This window comes from Megalopta genalis, chromosome 5, assembly GCF_051020955.1.
Source record: "Megalopta genalis isolate 19385.01 chromosome 5, iyMegGena1_principal, whole genome shotgun sequence".
In the NCBI taxonomy this organism is placed as follows: domain Eukaryota; kingdom Metazoa; phylum Arthropoda; class Insecta; order Hymenoptera; family Halictidae; genus Megalopta; species Megalopta genalis.
The window spans coordinates 9,954,898-9,982,693 of record NC_135017.1 but is presented as its reverse complement, the minus strand read 5'-3'; the positions used below and the strand labels follow the sequence as shown (position 1 = coordinate 9,982,693).

At 38.8% G+C, this 27,796-nt stretch overlaps 1 protein-coding gene across 18 annotated transcripts in view; it reads left to right on the top strand.

The window, feature by feature from the left end:
- LOC117220955 (parathyroid hormone/parathyroid hormone-related peptide receptor) overlaps positions 1–27,796 on the top strand; it is a 34,407-nt gene that overhangs the window by 2,313 nt on the left and 4,298 nt on the right. For 11 of the 18 annotated variants that reach the window (XM_076522425.1, XM_076522426.1, XM_076522424.1 and 8 more), the window contains 7 exons: positions 144–403; positions 1,333–1,466; positions 1,547–3,240; positions 17,599–17,654; positions 20,980–21,082; positions 26,040–26,146; positions 26,685–26,843. In XM_076522425.1, coding sequence (XP_076378540.1) covers positions 17,643–17,654; positions 20,980–21,082; positions 26,040–26,146; positions 26,685–26,843 — 381 coding nt within the window. In that variant the 5' untranslated portion in view covers positions 144–403; positions 1,333–1,466; positions 1,547–3,240; positions 17,599–17,642. Of the gene's footprint in view, positions 1–143; positions 404–1,332; positions 1,467–1,546; positions 3,241–17,598; positions 17,655–18,507; positions 19,928–20,979; positions 21,083–26,039; positions 26,147–26,684; positions 26,844–27,796 lie in introns of those variants that run through there. The other 7 variants (XM_076522415.1, XM_076522414.1, XM_076522421.1 and 4 more) reach the window with 7 other exon arrangements.

Genomic DNA, 27,796 nt, shown 5'->3' with positions numbered 1-27,796 from the left:
ATTATATCTTTTCAACAAAGCATTTTCGGACACAAGTTTATATGAACATTTTTCATTTATTTATTTCATTTCATTTATTTATCTGTCTTCTACTAATACATACTATTCTGTACATCTCTATTGACAGTTTTTATATCTTTTAGGAAGTACTAAATGATATGGCGATATTGAAAAGCGTGCCAAATGTTTCCTCATCGTTTGACCAGCAGGAATTAGCTCCGTAAATTCGAAAAGCCGCAGGGTTTCAGTTACTGGAAGTCTCGCGGATAAACTTCATTGATGTATGAAACTGAATATTCGAGTCCAGCCCGTTTGATCTTCCACTTAGCACGTTTCGAGCGAATGGAATTTGTTATTCGACGCAACTTCTCTGCTGATTCTTCTTTCTCTCTTTTTCGTCCTGGTACGCGAGCAAACAATGTCCGCGCGTGATTGAGGCACTAACACGGACAAATAGCAATTTAAAAAGTGCGTGACACCTTACACAAATCATAGGAATTGCATGGGAACAGCGACTCACTCGAGATCACACACTAGGACGTTTTATGCTCTTTTAAATTGTAAAACGGTATTTTATTAGTCAGGAATTGTAGAACGTACGAATGTCTGAAATCGTAGAGGGTAGACCGCAGGAAGGCTCGACCTTCTGGCAGTGACACTCACGATAAAAAGAGCAATCAAAGCTCGCGAGTCCATTATCACCGTTATCGTCGATCCTCGTTAATATCGTTATCATTGATCACTAAATACTTGCACGTGCTCTCTCGTATTTCGAGAGGCCCGAATCTGTTCAAAGTAAATTTCCCTAATGTATCCTTTCAGCCCCCCTTTATCCGGCGCAATCAGCAATAATAATCATCTTTCGTTATCACTGTTCGATACCTAATTGTAGAGGATCTGAAAGTTCTCTAAACCGCTATTGAAAATAATTGTAGAATCAGATAGACATTCTTTCTACAATTCCAAAAAGTCCATTTATTATTTCAAACTCGTGCAAGATCCATGTGCGGGTAATATCATATGTATTTTTTTCCGATGATCATGAGATACGGCGAAAATTCTGATTGGTTGCATTCGTGACAAATTCAACTATTCACTAGCAAGTGTATTATTAGTAACAGAGTGTTTTCCGACTATTAGTGCCTCATCACGGGAAATTGTAGCTCTAAGTCAGGGAATTACCTTCACATATTTCGTTTCGTTGGCTTCATAAATCATTCATCTGTACCCGATTCACTGCACCATGAATCTCGAAATCGTCTACGTATCAGTTGAAACCGCGTCTTCTACATATCTGCTTTCGCTCCAGTCATGGTAATTAATGTATTCTAGGAATCTACGGCGTTGTATATATATGTCACAGAAAATTCTAAACAGTCAAAAAACTGTGATAGGAGACTCAAACTAGGCTTAAAATGTTCAAAATTATTTAAAGTCCTGAACAACTAATTTGTACCAGCAAGCAGGTATTTTGTTCCTTCTGTCGACTGACAAATAAAGAATAATTTGAATGAATGAACAGGGTCTTAACGTTTATGTGTTGCAGATGCATGGGATCCTTTATTGTGCAGTGAGGACGTTGGAAAACAGCGATAAGATACAAACGAGCTTTAAGCTATAAGAGGAGGATTTGAGAAACAAATGGGATCATATATAAAATTATTTTGCTCCTGAATAATTGGTATGTGCGAACAGAAGCATTAACTTTGTTTCTTGAATTGAGTAACGCAGGGAAAACCGTTTTCATATAGAAGAATGGTTAAGGTCTTAATGTTTGCGTGTTGTGGATGCAAAGGATTCTTTATTGCACTGTCGTGCCGGATATTTTTCATCCCGTGCGATCATCCGCGGAAAGCAACAGTTGGCGAGTGAGAGGCGTCGCAGGAAGAGGACGGGGCGCGCGGCGCCGCGCGGCTAGGGGGGTGGGGGCAGGTGAACTCGGAAATCGGACATGCGTGAGATCATGCGATATAGAGCACCGCAGCAAGGCAGTCGCGCTTAAACGGCGCCCGGTGTTGGACGTGTAGACTAGTTTCTTCTCGAGTCCCGATTACACCGCGTTACATCTCATCTGGCTGCTAATCGCTGGTCCTAACTCAGTCCAGATCATGGCCGAAGGACCTCCAGTACGAACTCTCTCGTCATTTACTCTGAATTAATTCTGGGGTTCAGCAGGTGGCTGTGATACTAGCGACCAAGTGATGATCAGTGAACTCGGATTCTATCAGAGACTTCTGTGTTTTTGCTAGAACTGGACTACAGATAAGAATCCCAATGGGAATACAAGGGACAGTTTTATTCTACAGTGATCAGCGATGAACCGAAACGAATATTCCTCGAGTGGGTGAATTAGACTTTTCGAGACTAATTTAAGACTCTTTAACTAGTTAGAATCTTGATTGCATGTAGCCTGCTTGCAGCCGAGTTGAGTGTTGTGTTTGTGAGAAGTGCTGGATCGGCGCGAGGATCTGATGAAGGCTACTGAGGCCAAAGTGGTCAGTTAAATGAGCTTCGAGTACCTCGAATGACTATAAGAACCCAATCAGCGTTGTTTACATCAAGGATCCAAGGTATGGATGTCGGATCAGATAGCTACACCCTCTGCTCTTTGTCATCGAGCAATTAATTAAAGGTTCTACTAGGTCCTGAAGCTAGGATCACACAGTCAAGGCTTGCAAGCAACTAGTTTACAAGCTACCTCCTGAAATCTCATTGAACCATCACCGTCTGGGGATTACATTATAATTTCCTTAGTTCGTCAGAACATCTGGAGCAGTTTCTAATCCCTCAGATAACGGACACGAGCTCTTACAGATCTCAAATAATCACCTAGCTGATCAACTATCGAAGCGGCTGGTAAATCGTTCAAGGAAAATTGTCGCATAAATAGACAGTGATCGAGGGTCTAGAATCGTTACTGTTTTCGCAGAAATTGTCCGTTTACGATACGGCGAAAAGCAAAGGCGACAGAAACCTCTGGCTGTCTCTTTACGAGCGAAACGTCGGCTGGCGCTCTGTGACCGTGTAAACAGGTGTCACGACGCTCTTTCGGTCCAATGCTCTTTGAAACTGCGAGTCTTCAATGCTTAAAAGCTCTGGCACTCACAAACGGTGATCAATTGACGATATTGAAAGCGGCTTCAACCCCGATCTGATGAGAGCTTTGCGACGACTGCACAACTAACAGAAGATCATCTTGGGCTTCTGCACGAGCTGCTATTCCTTTTTCATGGGGATCTTGTGAGTACTCACCTAGATTTGTTAAATTGGATTGAGGATGTTCATGCAAATATATGTCTTCCAAGATTTTCAGGAGTTTGCTCTGGGAAAGATTTGTCAAAATAAATCCTTGGTTGTGAATCATATATTTTTAAATGGTACTAAAATACATTATTTCACATTCTAAGTATTGTGCATTTTCTTTTTAGCAGAAAAAAAATGTTATGCCTCAGCACAATTCACATTTTTTTTCTATTTTACTGTTGTGACAAATAATACTTAAGAGTTAGTTATATATATATACTATCTTTATCACATATAAATTAAAAGAAAGCCATAAGATAAGTAAGTAGGAATTACTATCTATCAGATACAGGAGATATACAGACGATTGAAGCTTTCCTCGGACTGCGTTCAATATGGTTTTATGGGAGCAAAATTGCTTAAAAATGTACATGACCGTATACGGCTCAGAACGCTTCGCCGTTTTCGCAATTATGTGGAATTTACTATGCATTTCCAGCTGCACTCCATTTATGTAGCATGAGCAATTTATAAGAGATGTGTATAGGATATTAGATACTTATCTCAGTAATTCCGCGGTTTATTTCAGTTTAAAAATCCGAGGGAAATTCGTTCGTCGGTGTTCCTGCAGAGATAAGATTTTAGCAGAAGATTCGGTTGCTAGAGAGATACCTGGGTCAGCCCAAGCATTTGAGGGTAGATAGTCTGATGAGGGAGTCCAACGAAGTCCAACCTTCCAATTTAGACACTGACTCTAGTCTCATTTTAGGAATTCGTTACTGAAGTGGTAGACAATCTGAGACGCACCCAACCAGATAAAAGACGCGGATGCACACCTTATTTTCCCAGCTAGGAAAACCGATAGTTAGCTCTCTCGACTCGGACGCAGTTTCATAGACCTGACTTGATCTTATTCTTGTGATTTATCATCCGGAGATAACGGCTGGAGCGCGATGGACGTAACTCTGTAGGAATAGAAAGCAGATAACGCTGTTATAAATTTTTGAAACTCGAAGACGACACTGCTTCTGCAAAGTGGTTTATAAGTATGCTGGTGCGCTGGAAAATATTGTTCGGTGGTTGCGAGTCTTTATGCGCACTTAGCTCCTTAGTTAGCTGCTAAGAAAAATAAAATAAGAGAAAAAATGTTCATGCAGTAAATATAATATTTAATTTAAAATATAATATTTAATATTTAATCTTATTAATTTTTCAATAAATATTTCCTTGTAATTAAAGCTTTTTAAGGACTGCCAGTACTTTAAGATCTGCAGCATTATTAGGAGGCTATGTACATACTTAATTTTTTATCTAGTTACTTAGCAAAATTAAGTTGCAAAAATGAAATTAATTTTTAATCTCCTTTACTTTTTCAATTAAAATTTCTTTGCAATTTTAAAGCATTTAGAACCTGCTAGTGCATAAAAATCCGCAGCCTAGCATGATTAATAGTGACGACTCGGTGAGAAAAATAAGATTTCTGGCGAGAAACAGCGTGGTTGGATTCCCGGCAACAATTTGGTCATTGCATTCGTCGAAAATGCAGTTTTTATGCTTCGCGAAAAGTCTCAAGGCGACTGGTACACAGTCGGATGCTCGGCGGAAAAGATAAAAAAAATAGAGTCCAGCGACTTGTAAATAAATTCGTGAAAATGTCGGCTAGGTGGGCGTCGCGGTGGCGTTTATTAAGGTCAACGTTGAAAATTCGTCTGAACCGCTTCGAGCAGATTTAATGCTCCTCTTGAATCGTCCGCGGTAGGCCCGAGATAAAACGCTATCATAACTGGCGGCTCTTGGGATCGCGTGCCGCTAATACTTTTATAAATAAACACGCACCAGTGGTGAGGCCATTCGCGTCTAATCGCTGGTCAGAAAGGCTTACCGTGTTGACGGATTTTTTTGCCTAACTAAACGAGCAGCAGATGTTAATGCGCTGACACACGATATTTCTTCAAATAAACAACTACTTGCAAGTGGTAACTCGACCGGCCATGGATGATAGAACTTTTGACGCTGAGACTTTTGTTAGCGTAGTTACTCTACGGGAGGTTTGATGTTTGCGAGTCTTCCAAAGGCTTTTGTATCGATGTGCTTTGTTCTCAGAGTAACGAGGAACCCTATTATAGGATCTTAAGCTGCCGGAGGAACTCTAAAATTTTTTCTGGGAGGAAAATAATTTTTTATAAAGAATTTATTATGTACATATTAATCTATACAGTTTAGTCAATGTACTCTGTTAACTTCATTGAGAAAATTATAAAATTAAGAACGTAATAATTTTTTTAATCCAATTATTATATGTATACATCATTGACTGCATACTTTTATCTACATATATATTCTAGGAGACTCGTTGAGGAATTTATGAAACTAATTGTGGACAGTGTAATCCAATGTAAAATCTATCAAGAAAATATTGCTGTCAGAAAGAGAAAGATTTTTATATAGAATCCTTTTTAATCACACCATCAGATGAATCCTCATTCAGTTCCTGTGACAGCAAGGGTGGCAGAAGGATGTTATCATAACAGGCTCGTTTGCTTTTATTAAGATCACGAAGATGATAGAATTTCCTCGGCAAAAGGCTCCGTGAAATCTCTACAATTTTTATTAATTAAAAGCAATTCTGTGGTGCTTCTCTTGCGAGTAACGGACATTCTATTTCCAAGATTTCTTGAAAATTTCTATTTCGTGTGATTGGAAGATGAAATATATTGTTTTAAATCATTTCAAAGGGAAATTCCCTTTAATTAAATTCTTCTCGTCACAAGGAGAATTAGTTACAATGCGGTTATGGGGTTTGGCGGAGCCGCGCTCTCGAGATCCGCCAAAAATGATGAATTATTCAAGATTTCATGAAACATCAATTTAGAATAGTCGATGAAAATAGCAGTTGAAATTGTAACCGACTTTCCAAACTCTCAAAACCGCGTCTTCTTCGCGGAGGCATTAATGTAAACAGATCAAAGACGCCGTGTAACGAACCAATTAATTAGTCACACCGTTTTAATCCGCTCCCAGGGGCTTGAACGTGTCGACTCGTCACAAAAAAGCAAACCTCCGCTTAATTAAATGGGAAATGTAAAATCCACGAGCAGGTGCCTCTGAAAAATTTTAATTAATTGTAAAAAATTCACACTCTCCCAGAAAAAATTTAATTTAATTCTAAAATATCACTATGAGCAATTATATAATTTCTGTTAATTGCAGGTATTCTTCATCACCAGCATTGCTATTTCTTGATTAAACAATCAGGGCCTATTTATAAGTAGAGGAATTATTTCTAAACTAGAGGAGCTATTAATATTAGGAATACAAGGATTCTGATCACGAGCACAATGCGAAAGTATAATAACTCAAAGAGATCCATATTTGTATGAAGATCCGCAGTTCAGCTGACAGCGCATAATACTCGTCTCAAATCTCGCAGTAGAATTATTTGGCCATGGCCAGACATTCTATCCTTAATAACCTCAAAGGTTCGACGGTGTTTTCTCCAGCAGTATCGTTGAAAAGGCATCAGTTTATCGATATTTTGCGGTCAGAATATCCCAAACGAACGAGCTTTCGAGTTTTCGAACTTGAATCGAGCTCTCTACTCATAATTCTCGTGGAAAACGTCCTTCGCATTGCCCCATTAATTTGGAACGTGATTCCCATGGTTAATGAAATGGTTGCTTCCCTCTCGGAAACTTATGGGAATTCTGCATCGCATAGAAAATATTGGAAATCGAACGGAAAACGAACATCGTAGTAATACAACATCGTTGATATGAATTCGCGTTCCCTTAGCGACTGCATTTAAATGCAAATCGGGGAAACCGAGAGCAGATTCGAAGATGCGAATTATTTTGCATCCATTGGCCCCCTAACAAATGCAAATTTCCGGATTAGTATAGTTTCCTATATGTATCTGCTACTACTGTTACAAAGAAATTCTTTGCTCTTTTTAATTCTTGATTATTGAGGTGATTTATATTTTCTAGGCAGTTAGAGATCATTGGATTAGCATAGTTTCCCTTGAAAGGTGTGTAAAACTGCGGTCTGAAAAAGAAAAGTGTTAGAAATTACTTGAAGAGGAAGGATAAACTTACAGCGTAAAATTCTTCTTGGTGGACAAGAGAGGAGGATTGATTGGTTAAGTACTCATAACAAATGCAAATATTAGGATTAGCAGAGTTTCCCATGTGTAAACTTCAGCTACAGTTACCGAGGATTTATTTCACACTCCAATTCTTTGTTATCAAGGGGAATTATATTTTCTATGTAGTCAGAAATCATAGGATTAGCATGATCTTTCCTTCGGAGCAAGGTGTGTAGACCTGTAATCTCAGAAAGAAAAATATTACAAATCATTTGAAGAGCCAGCTGATTAAACTTGGAAATTCTTCTCGGAGAAGAAGAGGTGGTGTTTCAGGGGCTGACAGGAAAAAAAGGATAATTGGATCGAATGGGGGTGGTATTCGAGGGAAAGTTGCGAAGTCTGTGTATTCGTTGGCAATGCTATAAGACTGTCCGCACGTGACTCATCGTATTAAGTCGGCAACAACGCGCCTTTGTTGGTCCTCGAGGGTATTAATTAAGGGATGACACATTGCGGAGTAAACCAATTAATAGCCGGCTGATGCCGCCGTCGCATGAACGCCTTCGTTCACGTTCTATTGCCCCTCTCGCAGGATATTGATCACTGGGAATACCACTTTACGCCGCGGGTCTCGTTGGACTGTCTGTAAAACAGCTCCCTTACCTGGCTTAGGTGCGCTCACCTTAACGGATTCATGTGGGCGATGACAGGTACCTGACATTTCTCTCATGTCGACCCACGACTCGGATCACCGCTATTTACCTTGGGGATAATTATCCTAGCACTTTATTTGTTTTTTAAATTCCAATATCCTCCTGCATGCATGAATGTTCAGGAAATTGCAAGTTTACAATGACAATAATTTTAGATCAGGCCGTGGATTGCGATTCAAATGGATTTTAAATAGTGAAACGGTAATAATTATCCTAGGATTTTATTTGTTTATATTTAAATATTATCGGGCTTATAAAATCTGTTCAGAAAGTTGCTAACAATGACAATGATTTCAGGTTGCAGATGTAAGGTTTCGAGGGATGTCAGACTATCAGTGGTGAATCAAATGAATTTTAAATAGGATTCGCAACCTCTAACAGGTTGTCACACGACCCATGATCGCTCTTACCATTTCCGATTCTGATTTCGTTATCGGGGAAGCCACCGCGGGTCCTACCACTGGGTCAATATTAATCGAATCCTGTAATTGCTACCCCCTGCCCACCACCCTCTGTCTCATTATACATTCGATCAGCCCCTATTTGACCCTGACTTTCCACCGTCCCATTAATTGAATTAAACTAGACGCAAACATCGTGACCGATACACGTAGGAGCCTAACATGGAAAGAAACAGTGCATGTGAATGAGTGGAGGGTTGGGTTTGTGAAAGCATCCTCTAATTAACAAGGTTAATTGAAAAATAATATTCATGATGCTCTTACATGTATTAATTTAATCTCTCAGGGCAGGCTATAGATTGAACCACGTTTGCAAAGTTAAAAAGTCTATTATTGTCTAGGAAGATAACATAAATAATATTCATGAAACTCTTTCAAATATTAATTCAACTTCTCATTGAGTAATTAAATTACTATTCTCTCAGAGGGGATATTGAACCATCTCTGGAAACTTAAAAACTCTGATTTTTTTTAAGAAGGTCACATTTCTTTCAGATATTAATTTCGTCTTTCACTGAATAATTGAATGAAGAGGACATATTGAATCATTTGAATTATTTTTTTATAAAGATCCATTAGAAATTTGTGACATGCTATTGGATAAACAGATATAATGAGTGAAAATACAGGAGAAATAGGGACTGAAAAAATCGAGGACAAAGCGACCGGAAAAAATTAAATACGAATCATTTTTTAGACCGCATAAAATAAAAAGGAGGATCGATAGCAAACGAGAAGAGGAAAGAAAAGGTGATAGAAGCCGCAAGCGATCGATTTTACGATGCGCTCACACTAGCATTCGTTCTATTTCGTTGGATTATAAAAGCTGGCACGTCTAATCTCGTTCGAACACTTTACGATGTCTCGTTTGAAAAACTTTCTGCAAGAGGAGCGGATAATCTCGTCTCAGGAGCCTCCGGAACGCCGTATAATTAGCTACGATACTCGTAATAAGTTCATAATATTAATAGTTGACAGAATAAAATCCGGATAATAACGTTTTGAAATTTAATGGCGCATCAAAGAGCACTTCCTGCTGTTTTAATCAATAATTACAGCCATAATGTAAAGCTAGAAATAATTAAATCGAAGCAACTGTGGTAATAGAAGGAGATAGAAATATATTCAACCAATTCAGTCATTCGTTGCTTTTTCTATTGAACGATGTCTCATTTGATTTGACGATTGCTCAAAGTGATCTTTTATGTTTAATAATCGCTGACTATTTCAATGTTACAACGTATTCCGATATCAGCTGATAATACAACGATCGCCTGCCAGAATTGTTTGCGATCAGTCGGAAATGGAAAGCGGCAGGAAATTCACAGAGAGAAAATGATAGCGTCAGAATCGACGATAATTAAATATCGCAGTGCTTCATCCCGTTTCATAATCCCGCGTTTCAAATATCTTCTATGACGAACCACGCGAAATTGAAAGACATTCATGCGAATTTACGGAAGCTTGGAATTTCAATCATTTTGATTCGATCGGGATTCGTTTCGATCAGGAACTTGTATGAAAATCGAATTAAAATTCCTCTAGAGTCGTATTACATTTTCTGGGTATAATAAAATCGCGATTCGAAGTTATGTTGAACATCCAGTCAGCAAAGCCATTCAACTCGTACGGCATGACTAGAATTTTATGTAAATTCCGATTTTTATGGACAAACGTCAGCGAAACAGAGATTCAAGTAAAGTTTTATCTGCTTCGTCGATTTGAAGAATCAAATATAAAGCGGATTCGCGTTAGATTTTATATTGCTGAGTGGTTTATGCATTTTGCAGGATTTTTATGTTCCATAAATGTAGAAAAACCTTTCCTTTGGTATTTTAATTTATATATAACTTATTTATCTCATCAAAAGATCTCAAAACATTTAGGTACTTTTCTTATTGCTATTACAATTTATTTTTTGCTATTTTTAATTCATAAAGTGTCAAGGTAGGATAGTAAATTACTCCACAGATAATTTAGTCTCATTAGGTACTGGTAATTATTTTCTTTCTCTTATTTTTTATTTATATCCCAAAGCAAACAAACACTATATCATGATGTCTGAATTCTAGGAATCCGAAACTCGAGATAACGTTTTTTTGAACGATTGCAATCGGAATTGAAGCAGAAAACGTTGTTTCCACAACTTGACGTTTTGGAAAAATAGTTTTCTATCCCAACGGATGCAGCAGGTGGGAATGAGAGAAGACCCGAAAGAATTTTTCCAATCTCGTGCGGTTCACATTGCTGAAAATTGCGGACGTTAACACCGCCGCTCGGTTTCCTGCTCAAAAGAACACGTAATTGCGGTCTGGATTAAAGTTCAGCAACCCCTCGGGCTCCAGAAATAAACGCAGACTCGACCGGACGTGAGTGGCCGGTAGAAAGGGTGGTTGTTTCGGACAAACGCGGCGTAACAAGCGCAGGCTACACCAAACTTGTTCCAATATGTGTTTAGGAACACGTATGAAAAGAAATCATACTAACCCACCGAGTTTCCCCATCAATATTCAGTCTCAGAATTTTTGGGTATTTTTTCATCCCTAAGGTATTTATTTCAATTGTTTAATGAAGCCATTATCAGTAGTAAAAAATGTTCACGATAAATCATAAAGTGAAGAGTTAACCAATGTTTTGTATAAATCTTTTCAACCCCAAGATATTTTTTATGGAGACATTATTATTAGTGGAAGTGGTTCAGAAGTCATAAAGCGGAGAGATGAACAAATTTCGGTCTCGTGATTTTTCTGGTAAAAGCGCTTGACTTAATTAAGTTTTGATTAAACGTGCGACTGCCGCACGCTTTCAGAAATATACAGGTGGAAAAGCGTACCAGTTCTCATCTCCTGTCGGTGGTTATGGATCTTTTTCCGCCGTAAGCGTGGTTCCAAACAAAAAAATGGTTTCTTTGACCGTTATTTACCGAGTTGTCGATGCTTTTCACCAGAGAGTAATTGCGACAACGAGACTCGGTTACGTCCTCGGCTTCGAACAACAATTTATAACCGGCAGACAACTCCGAAACTTTCTATCAGGTCATTTTTATCGAGTACACGTGATAAATCTTAGTTCGCGGACAGTTTGCCAGCAGGAATTCCTGCAGAAAAACCGGGGACGTTAAATCAACCCCTCTGACCAAGATTGCAATCCCTATACTCATGGAGAAAAATGAACAACCCGGTGTTTTCACTGACATACAGTGTTGTTTCCTAATTTTCTGGTTTGCTGAGCTTGTATGGGTTGCAATAAGCTCTTTAATCCTTATCGTCAAGCGTTATTTTATTTAAGATTCTATTAGCTATGTTATTAACTAAGTTTTCATATAGAAATCCAATGTTACAGAAGGTGGTATCAAAGGATGAGAAACAATTAAAACAACAGTATCAGCTACATCACTAATTTAATTTCTACTACAGAGATCAATCTGACTTTCTAAGGGGTGGGATCAGCGAGTGAGGAACCATAACTTTCATTCATAAATCCATTACTACTAATATTAATTAACTCAAGCTATATATGAATGTTGCAGTCACTCAGAAGGATTAAATCAACCCTCTAACAAACCCCCAGAGACACAAGAAAGATATATTTGATAAGGAAATCGTTACATACGCCGCTCTCATCGCACTTACTTACGTCCTGGATAGAATAGGGAAAAATAGGAAAAAAGTAGAAAAATTGATCGATGAAAATGGAAGGTCATCGAACTCAGTGGAGGTTTGTTTTTCTCGATAATATTGACGAAATTGCGAGCTATCGTGTACGATATCGCTCCTCCCGGGATTCGTTCGTCTAACTGAACCGCGAATAAGATATTGGTGCACATTGATGCCTCATAACAGGATATCCCTCTCGTTCGCAGATAATAAGGGGTTGAACGGCATAAAGGGGTTATCCCCTGACACGTTTGAACATAGAGAAGTGGTAGCGCACCCTCAAAGCGGAATACTTTCATCCCATCCGTCATTTTTCTTGAAATCTCTCTTTTCAACCATCCGTCACACAGAATCACAATTTTTACACTAGACCAAATAAGCTGTTGCAGAACTTTCTGCCAGTGTTTTGCAAAAAATCACAATACGAAGATTCGAAAAAATAAATACATTCGCAAAATTCCCTTTAAAGTTCTTCAGCAACAAAGTGAGCATTGTACCAGCCGCAGAGAACGTACACCTAGGATTTGATCTCGTTGAACTTTTTTTTTGAGATGGACTGATGAAAAAGTTTCTCTTTGTATGCTGCATAGTCTTATCTGAAGTTTTTATTCATATAAATGGTTCCGTCGAAAGTTGGAATTTGTTAGAAACAATCTAAATAAACACGGTGCGTACGCTTGAAAAATGGTCTATGCTTGTCGTCCGACGTCAGCAAGTTTCTCACAGTTTATAGCGCAGTGTGAAGTCGGTAAAGGCGATTGATCTACTAACTTGACGGTAAGCCCGAAACAGAGCAAAGAAAGGCATGAGATGCAACACTTTTTGCGAGCGGGAACAAACGTGCAATCGTCCGGAAGTAAACTTTCAGCTGATACTCTTCCACGAACTTTGCTACGATCAAAGTTTAACATTTGCTCGTTGTTGGTGCCTCTGTTGAATGGAAGATCCGGCTTGACATATGGTTTCCTCGTTCAGCCTGCCACCTTTGCAGTCGATTCTATGATCGATAGCGTCGACGAAAAGTTGCATCATTTCTGTTACACACAAACCTTTAATCCAATTCATAATCATTGCAAAAGGATCTCCGGTGTATCGGTCACTCCAAAAAATCGAAGCTTCTTTTCTAATCACTACTTTACTTTGCAAAAATTTATTTATGTTTTTAATCGACCAGGAAGTTCAATATTTTCGTGTTCATTGTTTTGACATATTTAGAATAATTTCTATACTAAATTTATGTATATTAATGCTTTATATTAAGCATGTTTAAAATACAAACTGTGGAAATAGGTTGTGTATAGAATAGAACAACTTTATGAATGGAAGCGTTATGCGAATAGGAACTTCGTTTTTCATCGAATTGTTTACAGGAAACTGAGAACAATAGCCAACCCGGACGAATAACAGGCGCAATAAAAAAAGAATAACGCTTTGTTATTCGGGGCCAGTAAAAGGGGAGATAAAAGCGGCATCGGCTGTGTGACAGAAACAAAGGCAGGAAACATAGAAATATTTTTCGATGGACAATAGGAAATGTTCTCTCCGATTTGATTATCGTTTTACTTGAGGCAAAATATTCATGAAACGGACAGGTAATCAATAATATGTACTTCGAACTTAATCGTTACATCAACATAATATCTACCAATATATATATATATATATATATAGCAATAATAAGCGAATTGTTCAATAATCATAAATTTAAAAAAATTTATTTACACAAATTTTTCGTTTCTAGCAGTAGCACTTACAATAAGATAATAATCAGAATAATTTCGTTGTCCGGCTGATGTCCAGGGAACAATAATTAATCAGCGTGAAAGTGTTAGTTAATTATCAAACGCCATGAAACTTAGGGCGATCGAAACTTGAGTAGGACAAGTTCTTGTAAGTTCAACTGGTGTCGCTTTTAATTTAACCCGGATTGAGTTTGACAGCTGAGCTCTGCACTAATTGGAGAATTAATTATCTTCCACGGATTCCGGGATAAATTATTAACGTGTTTGCAGTCGCTGCCGTTTATGCGAAAATAAATATCGTCAATAAATTATACAAAACAGTTCAAGTAACTATTTACTTACTAATTCATTTTAAAAAGGGCCGAACTTCATTATTTTGCAGTATTAATGTCGTTGAAATTCAATATCGATAATTAAATGTTTGTAATGAACCCTTTGCTGACTATAGTCAATTGACAAATTAATTATGCCTGATTAATCACCATTATTTTCCTTATCACAAATTGTTCTCTCGGAGTCTCGATAATTACTAAAGCAGTTTTCCATACTCAATCTTTTCTCACAATTTTTCAAAGAATTTCGTAATTCTAAAATAATATGAAAATGATTTTAAACATTCAGGAAAATTCGTCGCACACCCCAGGAATACAACTAACAACAATATACGTTTAAGAATTGGAAGGTAGAAGCAGTAACAAAACCCACAGCTCTTAAAAGGATCCGTTTCAGGAGCAAGACTTTTTGTCACGAGAGAAGTTAACAAAAGGACAGTCAAGAACAAAAAAAAGCTACCAATAGTATACACTTTACTTCTTGTAAGAGATGGAACATCTTCTCTGGTATCCTCTGAGCATGTGTCAATCCTGTGCGCAGCATTCTGAGAGGAAAAGGTTTCCATCTATGTCAACAGGACTCAGATCTGAAAGGGCTGCAGGGCTCGTAAAGGGCAGTGGTAAAGCTAGGCCAGACAAACTGCAATGAATCACGAATAAATCTCGGTTGATCCGGGGATTCGCAACCCCTGGATTTCCGAAGCCACGGCGTCGACACACTTGAGGGATTTCGTCGCGTGTTACAGCCGCGAAATGGGTTATGGGCACGCGTGAACACAAGGTTGTAGTCTACGATGCAACGCTGCACCACAACTCACAGAGCCCTCTATTCTCCTGCCAGCTAAACTCACCTCCGTGTCGATGCTGCGGTCTCTGCAGCTAGCTAAAGGGATGATGAATGTGCTCATGATACTCTACCTTGGTTTAGCATGATGAAGCATTTTAGAGATTTAAACGTTACCATGATTAGAGGATGATTTCAAAAGCGAGGATAGATTTGGTGGCATTTGGGTAATGAGCATGGGTTAAGAGTGGCTGGATTATAGTAGAGAGATAGGAGGTGGTTGATATGAATGAAGTCAAGGTCAGGGCAGAGGGTTAGTTTAGAGTTTTAGGGTTAAAGAATGGAGGAAATATGTTAGACTTGATGAAAATACTCTGAGGGTAATTGTTGAATGAATTACGGTTTGTACAACAGTGATGAATGGAAATGAATTAATTTCGGTAATCGTTCTTAATTAATAACGGTTATCAGAGGATGATTAGCTTGGAGTTATGGGATTACAGAGTAGAGGGAATGTAGATCTAGTGACAGTACGCTGAGAGCACTTATCCAATGGATTACGCGGACGTCCATGCAACAATATTCTACTATAATGGAGATTAGATTGGTCTTCTGGTAGTGCTTATCATTTTGAATGAAATCAATTCGGATTTATAGGGTTAAATGACGAAAGAAATTTACTACGTAACAGTACTAATTTTATAAATCTGTATACATTAGTAATGAATTATTATCGAAATCATTCTGCATTTATTACAAATCTAAACCATTCTCTCTTTTCCAGAAAGCTCCCACGGAAAAATAACAATCAGGATACTGGAATAATGTTCCATGCCACTGAATTCCTGGAAAAATTCTTCTTGTTGTCTCGGCTCTGTTGAGCAAAACAAAACCTAATTAATTCCACAGCAAATCACACTTATTTCGTTGGACAAAAGTCGCGTCAAACAAGGGGGTAATATCCCTGTAGCCCACAATGGCCGGGGCAGCAAAATGAAGTAGTCGAGTGTTTCTCTGAGAAAGGTTTGGGGGGCACAGGTCGTTCCTGGACCGAATTAAAAACCGGTTATACAATTAAAAAGGGAGCCACGTCCTTAATTTGATGGGGGGCTCGACGAATCCTCTACACGCACCAGTTGCGAAGCCCTGCCCTTTGTGAAGTTCCACCTCTAACGAGCTGCTAAAGACACGCTTCGATTGCCCCTCGAAGAGACGAAGATTGTAGCCTTTGACAAAGAAGCCGGGGCTTCGATGATGAGTCGAAATTGAGACGCGTCTTTGTGTGATTTCTTGGCAAGCCTGGAGGGTGATGGGCGTCACCATGGACGAGTAGAATTCAGTATCCTTAAAAATACAAGCACTGCAGACGATGCCGCAAAAATAGCATTGGCGAGAATTCATTTTAGGGAATTATTGATTTTGTGAGTGTATGTGAGATTGATACGTGAGAATTTTTAATTGTTATTTTACACAGTAATGAAAACCAAGGAACATTTAGGGCATTTTTAAGTCCTCAAAAGTGTGTAATTTAACCTATGGTGTACAGTGTTCCTCAATGTAATTGAAGCCTCGCTTCTTGCAGTACCTGTGAGGGAAGTTTTAATTGGAGTAATCAGGTGGTGTTTCTTAAGTCTTCAAAAATGTACAATTTTAGCGAGAAATAAGTTTTTTATTTTGTATCGAATTTGCAGGGTTAAGTACGTTGCTCGAGACGATTGTGCGGTTTCCGGGAGGGTCGCAACCCCTTCCCAAATTAATATCTCCTGGTTATTGTATTGGTTAGTGAACCGAATCACGAATTCGCAAATTGACGACAGGAAAGACGGTCTGCTATCTGAGCCACGCCCTTGTTTGTCATTTCATTAGCCCTATATTAACAGTTACAAGGCTGCCCAGTCCCGCGGACCATCGCGGTTACAACCCCTTCATCATCACTTTCGCATTATTGGTTCGCTCGCATCGTTTGTTCCATTCAATCAGTAACTGAGGTCCGACCGATCTCTATACGAATTAATTATGCCCTCATTCATTACCATTTTTCAACCTCTTCCAACCTTTTTGCGGTTTAATCGGCATATACTCTGTGACTGGGCTGCAGCTGTTGATTCAAACGATTGATTTCAGTTTCAATTAACTTCTCATTTGATTTTCATTAGGCATCATTATCCTATCATCATAAATCCTATTAGTAGAAGAAAATAGAGTGTTTATCGTACATTCTGTCTTCGATTGCCTTGAAGGATCCTTGCTTTGTTATTTCTATCACGAACCACCCCTTTATCTCCGTGTACACAGTTCGTGCGAGAAAAGAAATATAATAATAGCAGAACTGATCATTTTCTTAGACTCTGCTGTAGAGATAGCAATTTTTCAGTTTCCAATTTGGTGCTGGCACCATCTCCTGAATTGTTATGCGAATATCTACCAATTTGTGCAGAGGATATTACAGAAAAGAATTTGTATATAATTGAATTTCTCTGGAGAAAACTCTTGAATATCTGTTTCATCTTTTTTTAGCTAAATATTTGATTGTAGTTATGTTTCTTTAGAAAATCCTAATTAACGAAATTGGATCTGTTACAGGTAACCAGAGGTTCTTCCAACAACATTCGGAACAGGATAACAAAATGGACACTTACGTAAGTACTATATCCTGTAAATTCTCGAATGAACAGAAGTGCTGCGAACTTTTAATTAAAACCTCCATTTTAGGATGAATTTTTCCAGGACAGGATGTTTACCTCGCATTCGTCCGTTATTAAATTCTGTAGATGAGTTTCACATTTTTTTCGATGCCGTTTAAACGATACTGCAATTGCAACATTATTCTACCGTTGAAAAATATCTGGTCCTCCAATTAATCCAGTTTTAAATTCCAGGGAATATTTTTTCATTAGATTTATATCCCATTTTGAAAATTCTTAATTTCATCTTTGAAAGCAACTGAAACAGTGTCAAGAATTATCGACTGCATTTCAGGTCACTGGTCGTATCTTTTGGACAGTGTGTTTGCTATAGTCAGAGGAGATGAGGGTAACACGAGATTCTAGAAGAGAACAAGCACTTTGACCACTCGTCGACTGCCTCTTCTCTTCGATAGGAGGCGACAGCAAATACATTTTGTTAAACTCCATTCTCTATGCTTCGAGGACGGTTAGAAATCTCGGAAAAAACTCTCCACGCACGGCTTACTGAGTAGCGAACATTGTTGCATAAACGTTTTCCCTTAATGGAGTTGTTAATACCATCGAAGCGACGTGCGAAAATTTCTTTGCATCGATTCGATGCCATCATTGAAAACGTCCAAAATTGATTTTTCAGATTTTTAATATTGCCACTTTCTATTATATATCTTATTCATGCAGAAGCAATTTCCATTGAGATATTAAGAAAATGTTCAATTTATTAGAAAATACATAAATGAATATTTATAAGCATCGCTCAAAATTCGTATCTAATTATTTGCAGCCTCAAATACAGTGTAGATTTTGTGAAGTAGATTGTGAACTAGTATTTGTTGCTATATGTCTGCCATATTGAATTGATTGGAAGCAAGATGGCGTCCTAATTTTTTAAATGAAATTCCAAAATAAACGTTGAAATGATTTAAGACGTCGAGAAACTTCAATCCGAAGGTTCCGAAGTGGAAAAGCAGAAAAGCTGAGCAGAAATTAACTGCGGAATAGCCCAAGACTTTTCTTGCCAGGCCAGTGAAGCAAATTCCATTTTCTGTGATCCGGGGAAACTCGGTCGCGTAAATCAGACAGTGGGCATTTTCCACGCACCGCGCCAATGAAAACCATCGATGTGTAGCTTCCCGGGTCGATTAATCATTTTATCTGCTAAATTTAGGATTCCACGAATACGATTCTACTTGGAGTTTAGGTAACGTTGCAAATATAACTGTTGGAAACATAGATAAGGATTTTTTAAAAATTAGAAAATTAATTAAAACAAGAGGAAACCTCAAAGTGACAGGAGTAAACGGTCTTCTTTATTATTAGTATTCCAAGTTCCATCATTCTCGTAGGACAATTTGTTTGTCGAATCCACCTCTGTCAAAGGCAGAATGAACGATTCCAATTGTGCCGAGGAGACACTTGAGTAAAGTTTACACGAGTCACTCTGTTTTGTGTCGTTATTGTATTTATCCCACTGGAAACAGCCTGGTGTTTGCATAAACTGTGTCCGATTTTTCATCAACATTCTTCTGTTTTTTAATTTAGTGAACTTTCTTGACAAGCTGAAGTTTGCAATGCAGTTAGCAATTCGAAACAATTCAGTGAAGGGTTTAAAGGATTCGACGGAGAAACTATGCAGAACGCTTGGATTTTCTAATACTGCGGATCTGGATGCTTCCTTCTTCCAGAATCCAGGACTCTTCGTATCACAAAGGATTCCAAGCTTGCCAACACAGTTTACGTCTACAATTACAAATTTACAAACGTTTTACCGACAGGAATTATAGTTTCAATCTCTTCGTAGCGCCACAGAAACTAATCTTTGTTTCTCTGTATCGACAGACTGGGAGTAACTATCCTCTACGTAGAATCTTCTACGATCAGGCATCAGCCATCAAAAGAAAGAAAATGGGCCAACTGCGCCGGAAGTCAGGAGAATAAATGGAACAACAAGAGAGCCTGCGCCTGTATTTTCATCTTCACGACGCTCATCAGGAACAGACGTCGGCCTCTAAGTGCCTCGGTGCTAATGCACGCCACTCTCTGTCGGTCGTGATTGAGTCGATCAACGACCGCTCGCGAATTCATCTGGCTGTAACTCTAGCCGACCAATCCTGAGACTGCAATTTCCTCGTGTACTGACTGTGTTTGCGTTCAATCGAGTTGCGAATTTATCACCTGACCTGCAGGTCCTCAAGGAAAGGAGATTAGGAGCGGTCAACATGTTACGTGTAAATATTGCGGGCTATTGACAAGCGTTGTATGAAAAAGAGGCGACAAGAGTTAGCACTTTTAGAGAGCTTGGGAAAATCTTGGTATCCAATTACTATTTTATGGAGTCTATTGGGACTTTGTTAAACCGTTTGGACCTCCTACAGTTCTCTGATAATTTTCGGGGGTCTCTTGGGACTCCCTGGGATCTCTTTGGGTGTCCTGACCTTTTTGAGACTTCGTAGAATTCTTTAGAATGTACTGTCACATCTTATTGGGACACTAGATTTTTTTAGAACTCTTCGTAATTTGCTTGCACCTTTTGAGAGTTTTCTCAAATTTCTAAGACCCTCTGATTGACTCATAAGACTCAGAATTAACTCAGGACACTCCAGAATTGCTTAGGGCTCTCTAGCATCTCTTGCAAGTCTTCTAAAAATTCTTGAGACTACGTAAATGATAACTACGCAATAGTCCACTACTGTATGAATGAAATGAACACATGTACAGATGGCATGTGTAGAAATGCAGCACGAAAGGAGAAACGCAATATTCCTGTGAAGTCAGTCTTCAAGCAGCTTTTCTGTCTTCTATCAAGCAGGGATCGTATGCAAGAGATTCCATTGGATTCCAGCGTAGGCGAGAACTCTCGGCAACATTTTTCAGTTTCTTGAAACCGCGATTTAACTAGAATTCTTCGGGCATACTTCTGCCTCATTTGCGTCTACCAGAAGAAAGAAGAACCAAGCTTAAATCGTGTCAGTGCATTCTTCGGCGAGGGACTTTCTCATTTTTTTTCCCGATAAATTAACGCTTCTCTAGAACGCACTACTTTTAATTGAAACAAGTAATCCGTGCAAATGCTACTGGTCGTAAATACTGTGGAAAAAAATCCAGGTTGAAAGGCGACCCTGGGTAACATAGCTCCCATGCAGAATACTATTTTAATTATTTCTGATGCCCGGAAGCGTTCTGCGATGAAGAATCGCGGGTTTTTGCAGAATTATTCACAAATTGAAACGAACGAGCCGGGTTACGCAGAAATTAACGTTCTTTTTACCTCTCGTTCCAGGAGGATATCGATTTGAACGAGCCGCCGAACAGTCTGAACAGCCAGAAAAAGATACTTAAGATAAGGGCGGAACGGTGCCACCAGAAGAACTTTTCGACACCCGGTGAGTAGTGCTTGAATCAAACTGTTTGGACGGCTCCGTTGAAATAAAATACAGCCGGAAAGTATTGAATTCACATCCCCAGCATCAAAATATTTTCTGCGTTGCGTATTGAAACTGCGAGTTACAACGCTCGTTCCTGGAATCTCACCAAATTCCGGGCGATCGTACCAGCAATTAACAGCAAACAATATCGCGGTAAAGTTTCGACCGGAAAGCAAAGTTGACTTTAGGTTACCTTCGATTAAAGGAACGTTATGTCCCCTGCGTCCGGGTTTTGCTTTAATGCTGTTTCCCTTAGTTAGAAGGCCACGTGATCCTTCCGTTGTACCCCGCATACCGTGAATTCTCTCCAGCTTTCACTCAGTCAGGTACACCCCGTTTTACATTTTAAGCGGTGCTGATCCATTAACTTGGTATTTCTTTCTCAACTTCGTCACCCCGGGAACTTTATTCGAACCATGAAACCCAGTCTTATTTGATCCGTGAACTTAATTTAGGGTTCTGGAAATGCTCCAGGGTAATATCCTTCGATGCTGCATTTTCTTTGGAAGCGACATTTTTTGAATTTTTCTTGAACCTTTCATATACCTCGCCCATCGCATATATTTCCCAGAGATTTTATTTGCCTCGAAACCAGCGCCGCATACTTTTCCCGCTACTACCACATATTTGTTCCATGGATTCGTGCGACGACAAAGGAGAAGCACACACAATAACGCGCCTCGACTCGCTCTATGCTATTCAATGATATCCGGTTTTCAGCCGCAACAGACAGTGTGCAACAGAGACCATTTCACAATTAATCACAATACGCACACATACGCGATCGAAACAAACTGAAAGCACCCAGTTCATCAGAAGCTTCGAAACCGGGATTACGATGGCGATTTCATAGGGTCTTCTCTCTCTCGTACCCCCGGCATTACCATCGGATTTGATTCTGCTTAACTATTCTGGAAGGAAGCCGACATGAAATTTCGTTTATTTCCCAAGAAATATATGGGTCACCGATTCCGCGGAAATTAATGATCCTGTTGCCGCGCCGAAAAAATACATGAAACTCCTCTGAATTTCTATCGCTGGATTCTAATCCTGACCGAGTCGACGAAAAACGAGCTCGCTAGAGGGAGCACCATTGATGCCACGGTTGTTAATGGGAGAACTTTTGGTGGATATTGCGCAACAGTAAACTCTTTAACGTCGGCTAACACAACGCGAACCAAGTTATGAGAAATTGACCGGCCAGTGTTTCAAACTGCGTCAGTATTTTTGATCATGTGGAGCGGAAATAAATAAATAAACAGCAGTAATAAATAAATAAATAAGCAGCAAAAATAAATCAGTACAGAGCTGAAATAAATGAGAAAACAGCAGAAATAAATGAAGTAAAAGCGTCATGATATCGGTCACGTAAAAGTTCACCTTTACGTGGAAAATAAGAGAATGAAAATTCAGGCGTTGACAAAGATTCGCTATTCCAGCCACAAAACGGAGGAAGATGAATTTTCCCATTCCAAATGCTCTCTGACATTTGCTGGCTACGAAATTCAACTTCCAACGGCAAATATTTGAGCGGAACGTCATTGAAACTACAGGTTGCACACGATCTACAGATAACACCATAAAGTTGTGTCTTCTGATTGAAATGTTTCTCGGACGCGCGAGCTCCGGCAACATACTCTCTCATCTCGTTTACATTTCATCATCTAATTAACATTACAGTTGCGCGTATTAGCATTTTTATTGACGAAGTAAGAAAAGTCACGAGACCAGAATTTATTTTCATTAGTCAGTCTTCTCTGTTTTCTATTTTTCGGTCGCTCAATCTTCTCTTTCTTTTCTGTTTGCATGTACCTACATTTTTATTGATGTGTGAGCAGATCCATGGTGCGGCCAACAAAGGAATGGTAGAAATCCTTTGACTAGAATTTATTTTTATTAGTTATTTTTTTCTGTTTTCAGGTCACTTAATCTCTTTATTTCCTTTCTGATAGCGCGTGTTAAAATTTATATTGAAGAATAGGCGGAGCAAAGACCATCGCACAGAGGAGTGGGGGCAGTCCCGTGACTATGATCGGTTCCGCGATCTGTAGAGAACCAATAAATGCTAAATAGAGAGGAAATCTAATAGCTCGGGGAAAAGAGAAATGCACCACAAAGTGACTGCACGGTTGCGTATGCAAATACCTAAACGTGATTTCGCCAGGCGCACATGCAACCCTAATGGATTCCTATTCCGGTAACCGGGGACGTATGTTCGGCCCCATAAACGCGCGCCAACAAGCCCCGGCAATTACACTGAAAAACTATCATCTTTTAATTTTTGGTCATACATTAATTATTTAGATTGATAATTTGAAAGAGAATAACGTCAGCGGTTCCTGTAATCCTTTGTTCATTATGTCCATCATGATTGACCAGCGTTATTATCGGCTTTGCTGGAGTTAATTATCTGTAATTAATTACCGTAACAATGGATTAATGGCTTTTCTGATGAATCATTTATTTTATATTTTGCACTGGATTACATGTTAGTAATCGGTGGGCCTTATTACGGGCAATTAGGGATTAATTGTGACCTTTAATTTAATTTAATTTGCTTCCTTTGGCCAGTAGTATTGTTATTTATATATTGACAAAAATTGTAACAGTTGTTCTTAAAAAATATTAGTAATCGATAGGTCGGTTGTCGCGATTAAGGATTAACTATGATCTTTAATTTAATATTATTTGCTTCCTTTGATCAGCAATATTGTTATTTATATACTGGTAATTTTATTTTTTATCATTCCATTGGAGACTAATTAAAAGGAATCAATATTTCATGGACCACAACGGGAACAGTTGACAGCCGATCAGCCGGAAAAACAGAAAAAAGAGGCGACAGAGGCAATTAATTGATTGAGTGTCGATGACAGGAAGCATATTTCGATACTAATCGCTTAATGAAAAATCGATTCCAGCGTGGATATCCAATCAGGCCGACCTTCCCATCGTCTCGCTTCCGCAAGCTTAATTTTCTCGCGGAATTCGCCGGACGTGACTAATTCGAGCTCAGAAACAACTGTGAACAGTTCTATTCAGTCTGCTCACAGTTAATTTTCAAATGTGATGTCACATTTAAAAATTCAGCGAAAGGTATTCTCAAATACTCTCTGGTTTATTCATAACTTTTTGATAAAAATGATAATTTTAAATGACTACAATAATTTCTTTGAGATATTAAACAAATTTACAAAAATGACTGTACCTACGAAAAATTTGATCCGTTAAATTAATTTCTACAATCACAATATTAAATTGCAAACCCAACAAATTCACAGAAACATAGTCTATTGCATGCTCTATTACTTAAAATCATTTTCCATTATTTAAACAACAAAAAATTTCTTACATCATCTCCTTATGCGAAATTAAGTTTTTTTTTCTGCAAAAACCCAATTGAATTGCGAGCTCATAAATTTCACGAAGTCAGCTCTCCAACTTGCAATAATTTTTCCCGACATCTTAAGAGTTCAAAAATTCTCTGGACAGAGTCCTACTTGCGCGGGCGTGCGGGAGATTGAATTTCTTGCCGGTATATCTCCCCGAAGACCATTCGAATCTCGCAGAAACGAGATGGCGACAGAAATTCCGCAGGTCGTGATAAAAATTCGTGCCGGCAACGCGTTCTGTTCTATCGAACTGAGAACAGTTCCGAAAGTAGTTAATAACAGTCACGTTCCCGGTCCGAGGTCTTCTGTCTTTTTCTCTGCCATAGGCGGGGATGTCGAGGGTGGAACGATATTACGTTCCTCGGGGCTGCGGATGTTGGGGCACGTGCGTTCCACTTCCGGTTCCTCCACGACCTTCGCCGAATCAGAATTCGACGCGGTTTCCCGGTCCTTTAACTCGAGAAGCCTAACCTTCCTCGATCCCGAACCCCTTCGACGGATTAGATCTATAAACCAACCGAGGGTCGGAAAATTTCCGGAATTCTGCAGAAGAGTTCCACGTTCGGCAAAAATACTCGGAAAACTGGTTTTCATTAGTTACAGTGTTTAGGCGTTTAGTGCAGTTCTCAGTTCGCAAAAGTGAGTTACTTCTTCGGGTTTAATCGGGAGAACTGCTTTTGACCGATCTGTTCCACCAGTGAATTATTTGGAATTCGTTTCTGCGGTATTAGAGGTACTTTCTGGATTTTAGAAAATTGTTTTCGAAGGCTGAGTCGTTTGACGAAGTCTTACGAGACGTGACTCAATATAGATTCACAAGAGAAAAGGGAAAATTGAATTTTCCAAGTTATTCCTGAGTAATTTAAATAATTTTCTGATTTTTAGGAAATTATTTTTAAATAAAAGGAGACGTTCCATGTGGTTTGGCCGAGTTTAAAGAGCTTAGGAAGATTTGGACGTTCGGAAAATAAATGAGAGGAAGGAAGGGTATTTTTCGGTTTATTTCCGAGGAATTATTTTCTAGATTTCCAGAAAATTGTTTGAAAAGCGACATACGCGTTTTACGAAATTTAACATATTAAACGTATTTGAGAGATTGGAACAATTCGACGATTCTTAACGGACGATTGAATAATCAATTATCACGCAAGGAAAGAGCATAACAATGGAACTGTTGTTAATGTTTCGCCGAAAGTAAAGTAAAGTTCTGTCGAAATGGGTGGAGCACCCTATTGTTGCGCGATGAATTAATGGTCTCCCGGTTCGACGGCTTGATCTAATCGTTTCACCAGTCGCTTCGTTGAAAAATTGCTATTCAACGTTGTTTCTGAGGATAACACGAAGCACATCAGGCGAAGTATTTTTAAAAAACGTTAATTAACTTACCGTCAAAAGTGAAACGAGTTTTAGCACAATCGTGCTCCAGGAAGAGAAATATTGATTAGATAGTGAACTATGTGGGTGAGGCTAATAAATGTATGCCACGTGCATGAAAAAAAAACTTAAGAACCTTTATGAAACAGGCTGGTGTCCTCAATACTGGGATGAAATACTATGCTGGCCATCAACCGCACCTGGAGATCTCGCCATCTCCTCCTGTCCATCTTACATTGCCGGTTTCGACGTCCAGGTAATATTTACAATTCAAATTAGACACTTGTTCTCACTGTCGACCAATCCAACCCCTTGTTAAGTATTCAAATTCCTCTGGATGCTACTTGCTTTGCAGACTCCGTCCTCGTGCCTTAAATTCAAACTACCTGATTCTTTTCTTTGGTAATGTTATTAACTGCACCGGTGTGTGTAACATTTTGTGCCATCTTTACAGCACACACATTCTATTTTATTCCTATTGATATTGTATATTTCTTTATCGGCAGTCGGTGAAGGGATGAAAACAACCCTTGAGTCAGGGGTTGAAACCATATTCTTTTATTGCCTTGAAAACTGGAAGGTGTAGAAATAAAATCTTTCCTTTCAACTGCACGTTTAATCCAGGATCAAATAAGGAATCAGAACTACTTTCTAAATTGTTATTAAAGTTGTTTCCACTTCTATATAAACTTATATGTATCATCCTTTACCATTGAAGGGAATATAACAAGGTTCTTGTTAAATTCTATCTATGTAAGCTATCTCTTGATGCAAATCCAAATATGATTCAACAGGCGAAGGCATCCAGGCAGTGTATGCAGGATGGCCATTGGTTTTGGAATAATAGCACCAACGGCACCTGGACTAACTACACACAGTGCTACAGGCATCCATTAGTAACCTTTCTGATGGAAACGAACGGTACTCCGGAAAACAACGACACACTATTTAAGGTGAACGCTTGCTGAAACGATTAGACTCTACCCCGTTTAATGTAGTTCCACCGACCACAAAGTGTCTATGCCAATTAGCTTTAATAGACAGGTCCAACAAGATTATGCTCGACTCAGTACTATTGCAAAGTCCTGATCTATCAAAATACGTTTCAATAATTCAATCATGTAGACAATCAATGGAGAACTTTCTAGTGAGGATTTTTAGTTAGGAACTTCTAAATGATGTAATAATGCTCAATGATATTTAAGCTTGTCCTGGTAAATAATTATTTTAACAATTTAATTATGAAAACTTCGATGAATCAGAAACTTTTCTAAATGTGAAAAAATACGCTGATGCCCAGTGGTATTTAAGACGATAACTTTTTTGAATAATAATTTCGTTACGAAGTTCATCAATATTTTTTGATATGACACCATGCATTTTTAACTTCAGGGTTGTTGCTAAATGTCAGATTGTTAATACCAGATCCTTGTTGACTACTAGATAAAGATATTGTTAGCAGACGTTTTATAATAGAGGAAACAGAACTCCTGGGATCTGCCGAGGTACCATTTTTAATTCCCGGTTGTCCCATTAAGTATTTTTGCTTGGCCGTCGGTTAGAACTCGTTAGTGATGAAAATATTCCGCGGAGAAAATTACAGAAAAGGCAATGGGACTCCCTTAGGAAACTGGAACTGTTGCGGCCAATGGAAATCGATGGGAATTATGTCAATGACGTCAAACGGTTTTAAGTGGAAGACAGCAGCTTCTGGCAACGATCACATGTTCGTCTAACCATTGTGTCTCTTTCTCTAGTCATCCTTGGGTCCTTATTACCAAGAATCTTTTCTCAGAAGTCTCACTAATATGTTTAGAACCCCGGTCAAAAAATTGTAAAACGACATTAGCAACTCGCCTGGCTGACAACCATTATTGGAAACGCATTACAGTGCACCTCATTAATA